Source organism: Echiichthys vipera (assembly GCF_963691815.1).
Source record: "Echiichthys vipera genome assembly, chromosome: 7".
NCBI classification, from domain to species: Eukaryota; Metazoa; Chordata; class Actinopteri; order Perciformes; family Trachinidae; genus Echiichthys; species Echiichthys vipera.
In genome coordinates, this window is record NC_139832.1 from 14,746,263 (window position 1) to 14,765,694 (window position 19,432).

Consider the following 19,432-nt stretch of genomic DNA (forward strand, 5'->3'; position numbering starts at 1 on the left):
GTCAGTGTGCTGCTTGCTCATGCTAGAGGTCAGCGATGCTGACAGAGGACAACACGGAAATCACAGAAATGCAAGCCTCTGTACAGTAGCCAGCTCACTCCCTTATGAGATTACATTGATGTGTTCCAATTTAGAAAACCAAAGACTGGATAACAAGATAAGAAGCACAAAGTTTTGAGTATCATCTCGCAGCTTTGGCAACACAGCATCACATAATGTCATCTGCTCTCTCACACCACTATTGGACAAATGCATTTATTTTTTTCCTCTGCTGCAGTGCTATGTTTAACGTCTGTCATGTCATTTGATAGCTGCGGTCATTAAAGCTCATAGATAGTCATGCCAACCTTTGCTTAGTGGGCTGTTTTTACTGACCTGTGCAGCTGAGAGGGGACTCACTCACCGTCAGGGCCAGAGCACTCTAAAAGACAACCTGCTGTGAATTTGTAATTTGCTTTACCACTCATGTGATTTGTTCCTGCAGTTTATACTTGGTTTGGATCCTGTCTGTGTGTCTAAATGTGCTGATTGGGGGAGATGGGCTGCATAATTCTGTTGCACGGCATGTGAAACTCCCTGTGTGCGGAGCCAGTGATGCAAACACTGCCGTAGCATTAACAGAGGGTATTTCAAGGGCTTCAACAGAGCTACATTTTAAGCAGCAAAAGCTCACAGCAGAGCCAATTCAATCACATGCCTGTAAAAAAAAGTTTGCATTTCCTGGGGGTTCGATAGCTTGATTGAATTTTTCTGCTTCAATACTTTAATACCGTAATGCATGATGATAACTTACAATGTGTCATCTAACCGTCATTCATGCTCACTAACATATAACTATCCTGACATGCTGCCAAAGGTTTGCATGTTATCGGTCAACAAAACTGTAGAGGTGCAGGTCACGGATACATTTACTGTTTTGTTTTGATTTTAGCAGTTTCCTTGTTCCTTTATTTACAACTGCTATGCTTCATATTGATTTTCACATTGTATATATATGCCCTTGTTTATCTAATTCTTATGACCTTGTCCAACTCGCATTCTTCCATTCAAGATGCCCCCGCCCTCCCCTTCTCCTTCAGATCCTCCAATGGAATCTGCGTCTGAGTCTCCCTACGTCAGCAACATTGCAGGACCTCTGTGCTCCTCCAGCATTACATTCAGCCCCTATCTTCTCCTGGGCTCATTAGTGCCAGAGGTAGAGGTGACAAGAACGGTCACACAGTCTCAAAGTGATAAAATGCACAACAGAAGGTGCTGCAGAGAATTAGGTACTTCTGTAAAAGCCAGCACAAAAAACTAAAGTGCATGCGATGGAGTCTTAAGAGTGGAGTTTGGTGCAGTGCACAATTTACATTCTACTGTATATTGATTAAATCTGTATACCCCATGGGAAGGAGTATTGAGCATCGTGACTGTAGGGTGGATTTTAGTTCTCTCCCCTGCATTTTAAATGGCTTTATGCAGCATGTCATTACTACTTAAGTAGCCTACCTCAGCTTTCCCTGTAAAGAGTTTATGTTTGCGGTAGTTAAAAGTGATGTCTGAATATATTTTTTTGGACCGTCTTTTGCATTCGAAACAATATAACATCAAAGTGAAACATCTTCCCCATTAAGGGCCTCTAATCCTCATCCTCCGCAGTTTATTTTGCAGAGAGCTATCATTTTGAAATAAATAGCTGTTTTTCCCTGATGATACACAAAAACACACGCTAAGAAAGGCTTGGGTGATAAAACATCGTGTCCTTGTCCGGTCCTTTGTTTCAAAGGATGCCTAATCAATCAAAGCACTCTGTTTTTGAAATTCAATCTGTTAAATCAATATTAAGGCCCACTTAACATGAGAAAGTTCTTGTCTCATATTTTTTCTTTGTCACTGGCATAATACATAGATAATATGCATCTGGATGTGAAGCTACGGGTGTATAGGTAATCACATTAACAGGATGTCTCATGTATCTTGCTGTTGAATGTTTACATACCAGGTTTGCTTTTAAAAGTATTTTGGAAAGTCTTGGTTTGTAGTACTGCTCAGCACCTGGTTGAGATGTATTGTGCAAATGGTTTATTAACATACGAGCAAAACGAGCTGAAATTATAATATACAGAACCATTTTAAACACCCCCCTCTTAAGGCACAGAAGGGCAATAGCTTCACTCCCACAGCAAAGATAGCTCCCATTAGCTGCTCCCTCCTCACAACAATTTATTAGCTCTCTGTTTGATCAGGATGCTTGTTAAAAGCTCTTTAAAGATAAAATATAACCCCCTTACGTCACATGCAGCAAAGGCAAAGCTTAGAAGGCTTTGTGTGCACAAAGGTCTGTTAGACCTTCTGCAGTCTGTAGCCTGTAAAAGTCTGAACAGCAATAGAAAAATAATTTTACCTGGAAATCAAGAGTTATTGTAGTAACTCATACAACTATTTTAGGCTGCCTTGAATTTATTTTATTATTTTAAACTAGCAACGTTTTCATGGACATATATATCTATATCGCAATTATGAGACCTGAATAAAATCAGAATCAATTTCTGACAGTTAGCTGTCAATTGTAGCCTACGTCAACACAAAATGGCCTATTAGCTATTTCTGTAGAGGCAAAGAATTGGCCAATAAAAAGACCCCCTTTTAGTAGCTAAATACACCATGCACATCTATTCCCTATTTGCAATACTTCTTTTTTTTTTTTTTTTCAAAAAACGATTAATATACTATAAATAACAGCGTTGCAATATTCATTTGATATAATTATGGCCTAATATGGAAAAATGTGATATTCCACAGTGAGAATGCCATCATTGTGGATGAAATCATGCATTAGGCTTTAATGCAGTAGACTTCTGGATATTTTTAGAATAACTCGTTTTTAGTCGGGGTGTTATCCTTTTTAATTGATGCACTGCTTCATCAGTGTATTTTCACCCTCATCGACGACCGCTTGTTCTCACGCTGGAATGGCGCTTGCTGCTGCTGCTGCGGCTGCCGCGGACAGCCTCTCCGCATCCCTTCCCTTCCCCTCCTCCCCCCGCGGATGAATCAGAATGGTTTCTTCCAGGCGAACCTGTCACTGTCACCGCGGCGGTGACGGCAGCAGCCGAAGTGTGAGAGCAGAGAGGGGGGCAAAAAAAGGAAGGCTTCATCCACTGCCTGCCATTGCAGTGCGGCGGCTGCTGCTCTGGAGCCACACCACCACCAGGAAGACCTTTCCAGTCCTTTTATGTAAGATTTCCACAAGCACGCCGTGAGGACCATTGGTGTTTCTAAAAGGTGAATGGGTTTCTCGATCTATCCGTGAGTACGTTATTGTGGGAGAGCGTGTTTCGCTCTAGCCGCAGGAGCTGACTGGATGTGCGTCCCTCTGCGGGCATGAGCGATAACGGTGCGAGCCGAGGTAACTGAGCTACCTCACTGCTAACAAACTGCATCTATGCTAAGTGGTTAGCTTAGTTGCCCAACATACTAACGCAATATTTCTAGTTGCCATACGTGAATAACGTTGTCTGTCGTTGCCATATTGACTGTCTATGGTCTATGCTCGCGGTCGAGCTGTCATCGGGCGGACGAGTTGCCAGGTAACGTTACCCGCGATGAGCTAGCCTGTTAGCTGCTGGAACAAAATGTCGGCCAGCTAAAGGGGTTGATTTGACCAAGAGGGTGTAATAATAAAGGGGGGCGCAAGATGAATAAAAGTGTCAGACTTCAAGAGGAAAAGAAGAGGACGCGAGGTCAGCTGCTACATATGTGACATAAATGAAAGGGAAGGTCAAGCGGTGGCTCACCTTGTTTTGATGGTCCGTTAGTGAAACCAAAGTGGGTGTTTGAGTGAAGCTAGGTGGCTAACGTTAGCTTATTAGCTTGCTTTAGGTTGGTGACACTGAAATACCTGCTTGTCTGTGCCAGCTGTCATAATAATGTCATGTCAGCCGTGTTTGGGGGGTTTCCTGCGGTGTTTGGCATGTAGCATACAGCTCATCCAAGCTCAATATCTCTATTTACATTTCCATACCCAGGGATGGACTGCGGCTAACATGAACTAAAAGCACCTGTTGAATAGTGAAACGCTGGACAGTATTGTTTGTTATCGTTTTGTAAATTTCAAGTTTACATTTGCTCTAAACTAGCCACAAAAGCTAGAAGTATATGGATAGATACCATAATAAACACTGCCCATTCACGTTTATCTGTTGTGCAAAATGACTGTATGTTGAGCCGTGAGATCACAATAAATCCTATGACATTTAAAAGTACATGTTATCTGGGATTCTTTTTATCACAATGTCGAGTTTCTTTACCTTATCCTTCTAAAAGCTCTTAGGAGATAAGAATTGAACTGAACTGATTTGTCTGGCTGTAGAAAATAAACAATGAAGGCCCCTGCCTGGTTGGCCATTAGATTACATAATTTATGTAAGCATCACTAATTGTGGCCAAAGTATCATATATTAAATATGCTCCCAATGTTGTTGTCATCATCGGCCACCTCTACATTTGGGTTGCATTCACTTACTTTGTAATTGGTATGATATAGATCAGTTGTTATTGTTATAACATTAAGTTGATTCTGATTTGTCTAGTTTCTACAATGTTTCTACGATTTAAAACATACAGTACAGTTTCTTAACTATAACATATGCGCAGTACAACGTATAATTGATATATCTTACAAGTATGATGATTCATCACAGCACATCTCCATATTGGACTCAGTAAGAGCTTAAATATGGTAATATCAATGGCCTCATGATAGTAATGGGTATATGAAATGGCAGCTTGGCAGAGCAACATATTTGTCAAATGAAGTGGGGGAGGCACAATACAGATGATATTCGTGGCAGCCATTAGATGTTTAATTTCATGATTAATCAGTATTTTTGTTTGTTCTTTGGAATAATTGCGATGACTGTTGTGCAGGGGTTGTTTCTGGTAAGCATGTTGCCTGTGACAAAGAGAATATCTAGCTGCTCAAGGGCAGCCATACATGTTGGCCTGTAAATCACGGTGACCTAAGCTGTCATGGGAGCAGCAGTCATCTGAGTCATCGCGGTTTTCGAAGGACAAATGTTTCTGATATTTTGCCTACTTTAGGTAAATGTGACTGCAGTTGTGTTGTCTTGTGTATAAAGACTGCATTGAATAAGGGGCTTATCCCTTTTCAGTTATAACATTCCTACATGACAACCAACATACTAATGAGACTGCATTACTGTATTAATGTCATGTGTTGAAACTTGATATATTTTTAAACCTTAGGTATGCATACATGTCAATGCCAAACCAAACGGCTTATTTTATGAATATAAAAGAGATCAAAGTAGATGTCCTCAGGTACCTCTTTGAAGAGATTAAGGGTCTAACTGTAGAGAGAGGGTGCCTGAAAACTATGCCAAAAACATTGTGGGAGACTGTAGAGATAGCACGTGTTTCAGTGTTAGCGATAGCCTAGAGGTGCCACTAGAATAAAAAGGAAAATTATTTAATGAGATAGTCTGCGCTATCCTGAAGTGCTACATCTCTGCTTACACTTATTTTGTGTAATTAGTAACATTGTGATATTTTCATGCGAGAGGTGTGACTTGAGACTGAGATGCACTTTTGACACTCCTTGTTTCGCCCTGCTTGAGCTAATAGATCTAATCCTTTTTTTTTCAATTTAGGAGGATTTTCTGTTCTGCTCTGCAGCCCAGTTTAATCCTGCCCCTCTCTTTATGTCCGCTCAAATGTTACTCTGCATCCTCTAATGGCACGAGATGAATTATAATGCAACTTGTGCCAAGAGAGGGTTTATTTTTTATAATGCTAACACAAAAGTCACACATCTCAGCACAAATAGATCTTATCATAAAGTGTATGGTTTTTTTTTCTCTGTTTTTGTCAAATTCTACAACCGACTGTATCCATGGACAATATATAACTCAAGATTTTACTAGGCTACATGTACTGAGAGGCAATAATCAATGACATTTTGTGGTCACCCTTTAAAAAGGTGGTATCCATCTGTTTTGGCTCCTTACCTATTTGATACTTACTCGTTTGAGGCTAGTTTTTGGAAATGGTTTGAGAACATTGAAACATAATTTCTCTGATACATGGCCAAGCTAAGACTTCATAGCAAACACCTTTTTAAATTTGATAATAAAGTCCATGTCCTCATCGTACATTAAGTCTCTGTGTTAACAAACTGCACCTTTACATTGTTTTTTATAGCTCCAGTTATACAGAAGCGTGCTTATATAAATCAAGTTCATCGTAAATCCCTGTTTGAAAGGGGTGTGGAATTATCAGGATGAAGAGCCTGGCAAAATCTCTCATCAATCACATTTCAACGCAAACCTCCTTTTTCTTATAGTGCAGAAACATCCCTTATCATTACAGTTTTTCATTGGCTGTGTCGTCCTCATTTCAATCACTGTGACTGAGAGGAGGCGGGGTGCAGGTCAGCTGCTCCGCTTATCAGCACATTCCTGCCCTCTTATGTGCTCTGTGTGGGGCACTGATAACTTCCACAGGGCTGATTGAGTTCAGGGCCTGATGTGCTGTTAAATGTGTTCAGGACACACTCAAGCTCTGGTTATGATCACTGACTCCAGCAGGGGCCTGGAAATAGACTCTGCTCACACTGAGCCGCTATCCCTGAGAGCAAGTATTTAGTATTAGTGTTTTATTTTACCATCATCCTGCCACTGCAACTTACTATTCATTTATCTTGCTTTATCTCGTGCTTATGTCTAAGTGCCCATGTTCCGTTCTGTATTTTTACTTATTTATTATACCCAGATATTTTTATGTTATCTTATTTTTATTCTATTGTATTGTATCATATTCAGTTGTACCAGGTTGCCGCAACAAAATAATTTTCCTTCGGGGATAAATAAAGTAATCTATCTAACTATCTATCTATCTTTTTAGCAGCTAAAGAGCCAGAGACTTCCCCCAGGAGTAGTTGGAGCCCCAAAACAGAGCTAAAAGAGAGTGAATATATTACATTCATCAGGTGGACAGAAACATGACTCCAAATAAATGCTGGATAAGTAAATAAACAAAAAGGTAATGCAATACAACTTGGATTGTAAAATGTGTTATGACAAAAGGATAGACAACCAGCAATACAATATGTGCCCTTTAAAAGAGAGGATGTGTCTTATCCCATCTGAGGAACGTGTACCAGGGTTTAATACGAACACTTGGTAATTGCGTAGTTGACAGTCATCCTCATTGTTCAGGACATTAAATAAGGTTTGCCTGCAGGCTTCTTCCATTTTGGAAACTAAAACACAAACATTGGTAGTTAAAAGTACTGCAGCATTGAGTCTATGTAAAGCAGCTTTAAATGATTTCATTATGTATCTGTGTGTCAAGCCATCACAAAGACATTTGATGTATTCTATCCATCTGTCCCACTGACTGCCTGTGGGACCCATCCATTTTTTTCTGTTTTAAAATAGGCTTTATCTCAGTAAATATAGCTTGGTATATCTTTCTGCAAAAGTTACCATGTCATAAATACCAGCACACCACGCTTTTAGTCCCTGAAGATTCCAAGTTATTGGACATAGAACAGTTTATTTGTATGAGAAAAGTTTTTGCAGTGCAGTCCCCAAAGCAATTTCAGTCAAAAGCAACTGGACTTAGTTATTTGTAAAGGAAGACGTTTCACCTCTCATCCAAGAGACTTCATCAGTTCATCTACGCATTTTTGCAGTGCCATTTGTCACTTAAGTGCTGCTGATCGAACCTTTACATGTAGAAGAGCTTTAAAGCTTGAATAGGTAGTCAAGTTTTTTTAAACCCCAATTCTTGGGATATTGTTTATAATTGAAGAATTGTGCTGCAAAAAGAAAGATGGCTTGAGCTAAGGAGCGATGACTGTTTATTTTGCAGAGTGTAATCAGACCTTTTGCATTCTGTAATCATGAATGTAGTATTAAAAAAAGAAGACATAGTAACAGTTGAACTGCTGAAGTGTCATGTAGCTTGGATTCCCTAAATGCGTCTTGGTTGATGTAGAAATAATTAATTTGGAGGCTAGTAAGTAGAAGGTGGTGGAGAGCGCAAACTATGTGTGAAATCTGTTACCACTCTCAGGCTCTGCTGGGAGTCTGTCAGGCTCTCTGTTAGGCTCTGTGTCAGATTATGATTTCACTGTGACACAGCTTGGTGAATGGGATTGGTCTGTTTTTGGGGTAGTTTTTATTTTTATCTCCCTTCTTATTGCATTTTCTGTATTTGTAGTATATTTTGATACTACTGTGATGCATTTCATCTTTCACAATCGCAAACAAATCTGTAACAGCACATGCGAATCCTTTCTCAGCTGAGTCACCCATTGACTTAATTTGGATGCACAGTGCGTACATATCATTGGTCACTGGTGGTCCTGCTCACAGGAAATAGACCGGGAATGCAAATCATGCCCTTGCATAAAGTGATATCAATCTGTAATAACCGTCTCATAAATGTCAGGAATTTGACGAGGAACGGTCAGTCTGTTACAGGCAGTAAGGGATTTTTAAGTGCATGAGTTTCAGTAGATGGTTTATAGTTTAATGTTAAACTACAGCACCCTGAGCTGCCTTAGGTAACCTTCCAATCTTGTCATACATTAGAAATACAGAATGAAATGTTGCAGTCTGATATAGAAGTGTACTAGTTTCTGTCCTCGTGCTCTCATCTGTCTTCTTATCATGATGTGGAAAAGTTGCATTATAAAGAGAAGGGTAGCCCCAGCCTTTAATAACAACTCTGTCTAGTGACTACCATGTTTTTCCTGTTGATGATAAAGGAAAATGCAGTCCTTCATAGACAACAAGGAACGTCTCAGTATGTATGTGGTAGACACATACTGCAGATGCCTGAAGTTGCCTTAGGATGAATTTGCATGTTTGTGCAACCATGCAATGTGTCACTGTAAAAAACAGTCTTAACAGTAATGGAATAAAAGGATTCAACTACTAAAATAAACATAAACACTTTTGACAAGTTGTCTAACCGTATCCTCTCAATGCTGCCTGATTGGATACAAACTACTAAGATGTTTTCCACAGGATAGAAAAAAATGCTCTTTTGTTCGTGTTTTGGTGCAAACTGCACTACAGTGAGCTTTTTTCCTCTATAATGCCATTTTAGTTCACACATTGAAAATACCCTTATGATTTGTTCTGTAGGTGGTATGAAAACGAACATTTCCTGGAGGTGCTATTAGGTGCAGGCTGATGAGTTAATTTTCTCATGAAATAGTCTAGCTTACTGAACACATCTGAATGATACAGAGAACCAAATAACTAGTAGTAAGGATGTCAACATTTTAGCTGTCCCACAAAGTGAAAATTCAATCAAGAAGTCTATAATGACTGGCTGTTAAACATATCGTGTTGCCCTACAGATGTCAGAATTTCCTGAGCATGCTCCCTCATTGTACGCGCCTGTGCCTCATTGCTTTTCTCTTATTCTGCCTCCACCTCTCAGATTTCTCCTTTTTATTTAAGTTTGGTTTTATTTTTATCTGCTCTATTAGCAACCTGCTAATTCTTAGCAAAAGTTTGTGTTGGAGATGAGTTATAATGGTGATTGTGTTGTCTTGAGCTGCAGTATAAAATGTCCAATGTCCTTATGCGGTGTTTATTATTAGCTGTCAATTTGATGGTCAGTAATCCTCTACGGTATGTCACGACATGTTGAGCATAATTTATGCATGCAATGCAGCACACCTGGGAAGGAGGAGCATAATAATGTTAGACATGCAAAGAGAGCTGATGGTTTCTGCTCCGGCTCAACATGGCACCTCAGGGGTTAAGTCCGATACAGCAGTTTACACTGCGGATGGATGTTCGCTAGTACAGAGGAGTCCCATGCTGTAGCGGAACTGCAGATCCCACACAGATCGCTGCCAAACCAGAGGGGATTTGCTTCGATCCCTTGAGCGTGAAGAGAGTTGGAGGGAGGGATACATTTTGTAGAAAGATGTTGGAAGAGGACACAGACCTTTGCAGGGCAGAGGAAGCATTAGGGTGTAGCTGCAGGGTGTGTTTCTTAACCCCTCACCTGTGGTCGTAATTTCAGTTGTTCGAGAGCCAAGAAAAGAGAACGTGAAGGAAGGTGGGGGCAAGTCCCTCCTAGCACTGATTGGTGCGGTTAAGCACTGAGGCTGCTGATGTGCGTCTGCAGGAATCTCCTGCTGGATTTACTGAGGAGTAGCTGGAGGTTGGAGATGCTTTTGTTTGTGTCGTCTGTAATGATCAGGAGGATGAACTGATGTAAGTACCTCTGATCTATTTGAATGCTTAAGCAACAAAAAATGGAGTGAATGTCTGTTTGACTGTAGCTTCTAAATAATGCAAGTGTGAGTATTTTGGTTGTAATGTTTGGTCATTAAGTTATTAAGTTTCTTATCAGAGTTAAAAGGTTTCATCTGATGACCTTATCACTTGTGCAGTGCTGCATCTCTCCTCCATTAGAGAGCCACAGTACAGGGTCTAAACATGTTGTATGTGCAGAGTGTCATTCATCTCTCAGGGGACCCCCTGGCTGATGCTAAGGCATGGGCCTTCATTAGCATGTGAACATGTTCTCTGAGGCAGGGGAGTTTCTGCAGTTGTCAGCGCTCTCCAGCACATCGTTTTCAATTTCTGAAGTGATCAGTCATCTTATTCTATTTGTTTGCTGCTTCACTGCCAGCAGCCACATAGGAGTGTGATCCTGTTGTTTCTGTCTTTGGCCGCAGTGCAACTTGCACAGTGTCCTGAGAGCATCCTTGTTTTGACATAGCAATTTGTTCATTGCTGGCATCGTAGTCTTTGTGTCACTGTCATTCCTGGTTTGATTTAATGGTAGTATAGCTCTGACTGCTCAAGGCCTTGGAATGAATGAGAGATGTTTCTTTCCCTACTGGAGACTGAGCCTCATTTAACTTTATTGCTGCTCTTATCATGTGGAGACACATCTGCAGTTAGACTGTGGAAGCTCATTTGGTTCCCAAATAAGGATCTAGAAAAAAAAAGTGGTGTCTTATCTCAAATTGATACTAGAAATAAAATGAATAAAAATAACACAATATGTTCTCTGCATCATTTAATAGAAGAAATGTATCATGTTTTATTAAATAATTTCAAAGTTATGTTCAATGTTTAAGTTAGTTTTCATCTTATCAGTAAAATTCATTACTAATTTAATACCACGCTGTGTAACCTGAGTATCCCAGCATGAAAATGAAGCATCTACTATTGTAATACTTGTTTGAATAGCTACATTTTCACTGCTCTGGCACAGTTAAGGCTTTGACAATGATCTACCTCTTTGTTTTTCTCAGGCTTCAGACAAGTCCAACAAATGGGCACAAGAGAGAAAGTCAATGTATTTTTTTATGCTGTGTTACATCATTTATTCCAGTCAGTACTGGCATTTAATATAACAAGAGGTTATTAAACACTCTCCAGTGTTCATGCTGCAAGTTTCCCTTAAATCACTCTGTTGCAGCATCACAGCGGCAGAATTAATGAGCGCTATTTTTAGCCACTCTTGTCCCAGAGTGGTCAAAATTGAATAAGGTTCTGCCTCACCCCTAAACCATACTACAGCACAAAATCTATTCTCTTAGTCAGAGAATTGAACACCCCACCATACTGCCTCAGTTCTCTCTCTGGAAGATATATTATTTGTGGTTTTTGCTGAATAGAGAGTTGGGGTGCCAGCACTCTTTAATTTTAATGATACTCCAAAGCGAATACAAAATGAAAGCTTCCCTCTTTACGGGTCACATAAGGTTAGCATTGTGATGACTCTAAGGGTTTTTGTCTCCAAGTTGATATATTCTGCCGATTTTTTCTTTTTACTTTACACCACATATTGATTAAATGCACCTGAATCACTACTTATAATATACTGTAGCAAAGCAGTTGGCTACATCAGTTAGGAAATTCCCATTTGAGGTGGGTTCTGGTTGACTCACCGTTTTCTGTTTTTGTTTTTTGCGGTAGCTACACTAGAGAATCTGCAAAGGGAAGAAAGAGATGTGAGACGGGGCCGTTAATGCAACTCCAGGGACAGCTCCTTTTTAATATTTTACCAGGCAAATGGATATTTGAAGTTGAAAAGAAATGTCAAAATATAAATTCACTTCCAAAGCAGCTGGTAGACTTGCCAGTAGTCACTAAAATCTGCTCATCTTGCTTTGTCCTTTATTCAGACGATGCTGTCAGGTCACACAAATACTTGTTTTTGGCATTGCTCCATTTGAATTCAGTGGCTTGAAGATAACCTTTTAATTGTTGGCTACAAATGTCCCACTCAAATACTAGTAACTTTGGCCTTATTTGTCACTGAACTTGCAAATTATCAGTTTAGAGTTGGAATGATTAGTCGATTAATCGATTTAAAATCATATATATATATATTTTATTTAAGCAAACATATTTAATCACTTCCAGCTTCTCAAAGGTGACTATTTTCAGTTTTAATATTTATCTACGATATTCAATTGAATCTCTTGTTTTGGGTTGTGAGTTGGACAAGATATTTAAGTATGTAAGTATTCAAATTGTGATTGATATTTTATACTATTAAATTGCATTTTTTTCTATGGACTAAATTATTATATAATGTAATGGTTATTATTATTTTCAGAATGTAAGCAAGTAGCAAAAAACAAACAAATACAATATTTCAGAGATGGCTCCAAATTAGAGCTCCAAAGATTAGGGGATTATTTGAGTAGTCAAGTTAATAGTTAATCTGCAACTATTTTCTTTTGATAACTGATTAATTGTTATTGTCCTCTGGTTGCAGGCCTTCCAATGTTAGTGTTGATGTGCTGGTTTTCTTTTCATTCATTCATCTCGGGGTAGCAGGGGTGCTGGAGCCGATCCCAGCTGACATCGGGCGTGAGGCGGGGTACACCCTGGACAGGACGCCAGTCCATCACAGGGCACATAGAGACGTACAGAGACAGACAACCATTCACACCTACGGGCAATTTTAGAGTCATCAATGAACCTAACACATGCACGTCTTTGGACTGTGGGAGGAAACCCACGCAGACACGGGGGAGCACATGCAAACTCCGCCGGGATGCGAACCTGTAACCGTCTTGTTGTGAGGCGACAGTGCTAACCACTACACCAGCGTGTAGCCCTGCTGGTTTTCTTTGTTTTATATAATTGTAAACTGAATATTTTGGGGCTTTGGACTTTTGCTGGGACATTAAATATCGCCAACAAGGATTGCAAAAAAAATTTGATCTGCATTTTTCACCACATGATGACCACATGATTAATTGAGAAACTGGTCTGCAGATAATTGATAATGAACAGATGCAGCCCTATTTAAAATACATTTATAACAGTTTTACAGAACCCCAAAGATATTCACTGTAGACTTTCACAGAAGACATAAAATATTTGCACTATATACTCATATTGCAATATTTTTCCATCTCTGCTCAAAAAGGCTGAATGATTAATCAAACTTGCTGTCGATCAACTAATTGATTAATAAACTAATTGTTTCTACTCTATAATAATGGAAAAAGTGATTAGTTGAAGCCTTGACTTGATTCACATGGGAGTCAGACGCGTAAAAGGGTGATGCTTGAGTATTTCTTTGACAGACATTTATAGTTTGTTCTGCCGAGAAATAAAAGCACACAGGGTTATTGAAAAATTGTGTCATGAACAATATGCACATTGAGTCTACACAATCCATTTTGACCACAGATTTCCTGTCCGTTCTCCACTCAGCTGTGTGATCCATCTGTGGTGTACTCCTGGCTCCCACGTTGCCTGGTTGTAATCCCCCTAGCATGACCCAACCGACATGGTGTGTCTTCACTGTGGAGTGGCTGCCAGCACTGGCTCTGGCTTGTGGCATGAAGCTTCTGTTGGCACCAGTTGTTTGTGGCCATAAAGGGTGAACACAACCGTGCCACAAAAACTCATCAGTCACTGGATGCTGCTGACTCGACTTTAGTACAAACTGTACACAGAAGCAGTGCAGAGTGGACTCAAACGTCTCCTTTTTCCTTCTTTTATGTTAACTTGACTTTTGAGATTAGTGTCTTTGATTCTGAATCTTAAATGTTGGTTTGACTGAATACAAAATGCCATGGTCATACAGTACAAGTGTTTTTTTTTTTTTTATCCTTGTTAATACCTACAAAGAAGCACTTTTGAGGTGTGTGTTTTTTTCTTTATTTACAAACAAGGGCCATTAGTGCCGACTGTGTTTAGATGTACATGTAGCAATAAAGAGTGCTGATTTAAATGCAAAAAGAGCTTTTGTTTCTAAATTAATTCAGCTCTGTCTTTTTTAAACCTCCCACGGTTGAGAGGAACCTTCAGACACGGCCTGAAAATGTCAGGCCACTTGAACAACACCACACTGTTCCCCCTCTGTTACCAGAGCAACAAGCTCTGCAGGAGGAGAAAGCAAAATTACATCCCTTCAAAGTGAAAGGTGAGGGTGGAAGAGAGGGTGGAAGAGGGAGAGAAGAGGTCTGTTTTAGTTTTTTTTCCTCCTAAATTCTGTTTAGTTTTTACTTTAGAGTCCTCCTGTTCTGCTCCATTTAGAATTTTACATCCCATTAATTTCATGGTGATTTATTTGTATTGGATCAGACGCATTAAGCATTCTCTAATCATGTTTTCCAAACAACAAAAATCAGATTTGTCATTTCCCCACTGCAACAAAGGGTGCATGTTTGTGTTTTTACTGCCTATAAAGAATTTCTGAAATAAGGAATGTCAACTAGAAACAAGTACCTCCCATAACTTTGCAGTTTAGTGGCAAATCGTCTATAAATTTAGACGAAATGTTCCAGTTCTTTGCATCAGCGTTTCCAGAGTGCTGCAGCGTTTCCAGAGTGCTGATCAAGAAGACACAGGCTTAAATCTTCCTCCCCAAAAAGCAAACTTTCCAGTGAGGATTCATGCTTCTGTTTTCAGCAGTCTTGTTAATATTCAGATGTCTTTTTTCCCCTCTCTCGAGTGCAGCGTATTCATTGTTAAAGGCCAGGGGGAGTTCCCCTGTTCAAACTTTTGTTGCCCCTCCTTGTGTGAGTTCCACCATAAGCTGCTTGAGTAGTTTGCGACTGTTGCTGCCAAGCTCAGACCATCTGGGGTCAGTTGTGGCGACTTATTTAGTTGTCTGTATTCCCAGACACGAGCTAACGTTTGGCACTTGGCCGACAAGTCACGACAGACATGAGGATAATGTGTTGAAGGAAACCCGTGCCGTAAAACAACAAACAGGACCGAGGTATACAGTCCGCTAAATTACTTCCTCAGACTTTTATATCATAGAAAAAATAACTTATCACTTATCACTCATTATCACTTTTGGGAGCGTCATAAACATACCGTTAGCAGGTTGTCATGATAATGTGGTGCAGATTAATCTTATCATGAAACTGCTGGACTGACATTTGCTATATGTTTTGAGTTTGATGTCAGCTGAGGGTCCAAGCACTGAAACCCATGCTGCTTTTAATGTAAGATTCATTTCCCTTCGCTCATCTGTCATCACATTTTTATGTGCTGCAACATGAGATCACTCTTCCCAATGAGTCCCCTGCCTTGGTGGCTGTACTGCGCAGTACGTGTTCAAGATGTAAAATAAATTACCAGCAAAGCATGAGGGAAATGTCGGATAGTCTCAACTATTAAGGTCACACTCCTAGGATCAATTTACATGACAAATGGGGGTTATTGCATTATGTGCCATGATGTGGGTTGTAATTTGCCCAAACGGATGAACCTGATAGTGTTTTATACGCAGTCATTGAATGTCTAATGTGTCGTGAGATTGGGGTGGAGGTGACAAGATATAAAGAAGAGATAAGATAAGAAGTGAGCTGTGGGGCACAGAGGACAGTGATGACCTAACAGCTGAAGGAGTTGACCTTCATCTCATCCTCTCCGGTTGTTAATCTGACAGACGGTGTGCTTTAATTTCAAAGACTTACTGTCAGCGTGGCCTCGTGGTATCTAGCAGTGGTTTTATCATTGTATTGTATAATTGTATTCGATGCACTGTAAACATGGGACCTCATACTGTGCATCTACTATAGAGGAGAATATGTTAAGGTGTGTGGTCTGTTTGGTAAAGTGTGAGTGCACTGCAGATAAAGCCAAGCCCAACAGAGTGTTATCTGTATCACTGTAAATAGGTAACAGCGTAAAACGTGAAACAAACTCAACAAACTGTGACAGTTTCCACCCTTATTAGATTTTGCATGTGAAGAGCCCAGAAAACTCAGAGAGACTGCAGTAGAGGGAATGAAGTTGAAATGGGCTTCAGTCACATAATAATATTGTTTTCAAAATATATATGATGTTAGACTGTTCGCTGTTTATCATTTTTACTTTCTTTTCAGTGCGTGCTTCTGTTCTCTACAATACAGAATGAAATAAAACTAAAATGCCTCATGTGGCTATTCATTTTCTCAATTCAAGTTAATGCACACTGACTGCAAATCTGTGCCTGAACCACAAGTTTACACAATATAAAGCTAATTGGCTAGATTATGCTTTTCTCACTTGAAAAAGATGATGGACCTTCCTGCAGACTTGGATAAAGGCTGTCTTCACAGTTATCAATTGGAATAACCTAATTATTTTTTGCATGGTCTGGGACTGAAAAAAAATACCCAAATGGTCTGTAGAATAATCAGTTTACGTCATAGAAAACCAGAAAATATTTACATTTGAGTTCTTGAAACAATGAGTTTTTGCCATTCTTGTTCAAAACATATTTAACAGTAAAAGATGAACCATAGTTTCCAATTAAATATCTGTTGATTGACTAATTTCTTGATAGAAAACAATAATTTGGAGCATAGGATAAGTGTTGCAGTTTAAAATGTATTTGCCAGCAGTAGTGAAGATGTAGAACGACTTTGGAAATGGGTGTTTGGTGTTCTACACCAGAAAACGTTGGCAGTGCACATGACTGAATCTCTTTGTCCTTTTATAGTCACAAGGCGATCAAGATTGTCCTGTTGCCTTATTTCATCTCTTTGTACCTGGACACTGTGGGACTTCTTTTGATAATCACACTGTACTGTATCTCTGTCTTCCAGAGCGCAGCAATGGAGGAGACTGTCATTTGGGAACAGCACACAGTAACACTACACAGGGTAGGTATCTGTTATCATCCCTCAGATGTCCTTTACATCCGTCTATGTTGACACTCATCCTGGTCCCAATATCTCTACCCTGCCTGTTTTTGCTATCTTTGCTTGCACCTCCCAACCCCCCACCCCTGCCTTTTTTTCCCCTCCCATTTTCAGGATCACATAATGTAGGAAGTGTGCTTACTGTGTGCACAGTTGCAGATGGAACAGACGAAACAGAGTTATCGCGGAGCTTTTCTTCAGCATGTTTCACTCCCACGTTTTTGTCCGTGGAACCTTAAATAACCTACTCAAAAACTGCATATCGTGCATGTTTTTGCATACAAACTATACAGAAGAAGCAAACTCGCTACAGCTATCATAGTCAGTTTTTTGCTTGCTGGCACTGAAACAATACTGAAGTCTATGTTTTGTAATAATGTAGATTTGGTTTAGAGTCTAATAAAATGGTTCAATGGCTTTTTACCGTTATCTTTGTCAGTCAGCTCTGTCCCTCTGTATCCAGACCTTTTATATTCTGTTCAGTATTTTGGTCCACACAGACTGCTAAATCAACATCCTAATCTGCGTTTCTCTGTGTGCAGGCACCAGGGTTTGGCTTTGGGATAGCTATATCAGGAGGTCGGGATAACCCTCATTTTCAGAGTGGCGAGACCTCCATTGTCATCTCGGATGTGCTGAAAGGAGGCCCAGCAGAAGGCCTACTGCAGTAAGATTTTGTTCTATTATTGGCAGAGCGGTCAGATTTCTAGTTATTAGTATTAAATTACCCTTCCTGCTACAGAAAGACTCCAGCATGTCGCACATCTCTGTGTCCCCTCTCTAGAGAAAATGACAGAGTCGTTATGGTCAATGCTGTCTCTATGGACAATGTGGAGCACGCGTACGCAGTCCAGCAGCTTCGTAAAAGTGGGAAAATTGCCAAAATTGTGAGTTTCAACATCCCATTATTAAACCTTTGAGTATTTTGTGGTCCTTGAATTGAAAATAAAACTGAAGTCAGGAACAATGTGTTGTCCTATGTATATTAATATGGACAGCATTTAGACATTTCTTATATACAGTATTTTACAAGTGAGTAGAGGAAAGGTACATGATGTAGGGAGCGACAGATTTATCTGTAACTGATCTTATATCTTTTTTCCTTTGGCCAGACAATCAGACGGAAGAGGAAGGTGCATGTCCCCATGGGCCGCCTAGGGGAGAGGGAAACTATGTCAGAGCATGACGAGGAGGAGGACAGCTATGATGAAGAGATATACGAGACGCGGAGCGGACGCAGCGGTGCTTATAGTGGTGTTGGGGGGGCCATGGGCAGGCGTAGCGGCCGGAGCAGCGGGCGAAGGGACAGGGAACGTGAACGCAGCGGCTCGCGGGAGAGAAGTCTCTCTCCACGCTCAGACCGGCGGTCACACAACCTGCCCCCACGTCCTGCGAAGGTCACACTTGTCAAATCCCGCAAAAATGAAGGTGAGGCTCACAAAGTCGGGGATAAAAAAAAAGGAGGCCACAAAGAAAATTTCTGAGGTAATTCAGGAAATCACCTGCCATTTTATTTACCCAACTATTACCAGACAGCCAGACTTTGAGGAGAGAATAAGACCTTCAAATCAGCATTGGTCAACTGCCAGAGTAAACAAAAGTTGCCAGCCACAGCAAAATCCAAGTTTACTCAAGTAAATCTAAGTAAAAGAGCAATTAATCTTCTTTAATCAGTACTGTTAATCCCAGCGGGAGCAGGGGCTTGACAGCAAGTGCGGTCAGTGCGATGTGGTCACGTGAACTCTGTGCTAACATGGTCTTTGTTGCTGTCGTTCACTTTGTAAGCAGAATATGGCCTGCGCCTGGCCAGCCACATCTTTGTCAAGGACATTTCCCCTGAGAGTCTGGCAGCCAGGGACGGCAACATCCAGGAAGGAGATGTTGTACTGAAGGTGAGGGAGACACGAAGCCTGGGGAATGTGTAATTTGTATTCTAAAATAATCAACATGAACAAAGCAGCTGAACACTACATTACACTCTTTTTTTTTTTCATTGATGGAGATGGAGAGAATAATTGATATTGTGCTGTAATTGACAAGTACTCACTGTACTGCTGTACTAGTAGATTCTTTCTATTTAAGCTTGCATAACAGCACTTGGAGTTTGATCTGCTTGATGTAGCTCAGTTCTTTAACATTTCTGTGAACATATAAACTGCTTAACTGCAGCTGTACTGAATCAATCGTTTCTCACATCCATCCTTCTCATGTCATATTACTTTGTTTGAATGCCAGCTCTTAAGAAATAAAAGGTTAATCAAATGATTATAG

At 40.2% G+C, this 19,432-nt stretch overlaps 1 protein-coding gene across 6 annotated transcripts in view; it reads left to right on the forward strand.

Moving 5' to 3' along the window:
• Nucleotides 1-3,129: 3,129 nt before the first annotated feature.
• Nucleotides 3,130-19,432, forward strand: part of tjp1b (tight junction protein 1b) — a 35,358-nt gene continuing 19,055 nt past the window's right edge. For 3 of the 6 annotated variants that reach the window (XM_083916668.1, XM_083916670.1, XM_083916671.1), the window contains exons 1-6: nt 3,130-3,267; nt 17,066-17,122; nt 17,704-17,828; nt 17,946-18,048; nt 18,274-18,589; nt 18,947-19,053. In XM_083916668.1, coding sequence (XP_083772794.1) covers nt 17,075-17,122; nt 17,704-17,828; nt 17,946-18,048; nt 18,274-18,589; nt 18,947-19,053 — 699 coding nt within the window. In that variant the 5' untranslated portion in view covers nt 3,130-3,267; nt 17,066-17,074. The remainder of the gene's footprint in view (nt 3,268-17,065; nt 17,123-17,703; nt 17,829-17,945; nt 18,049-18,273; nt 18,590-18,946; nt 19,054-19,432) is intronic. The other 3 variants (XM_083916669.1, XM_083916672.1, XM_083916673.1) reach the window with 1 other exon arrangement.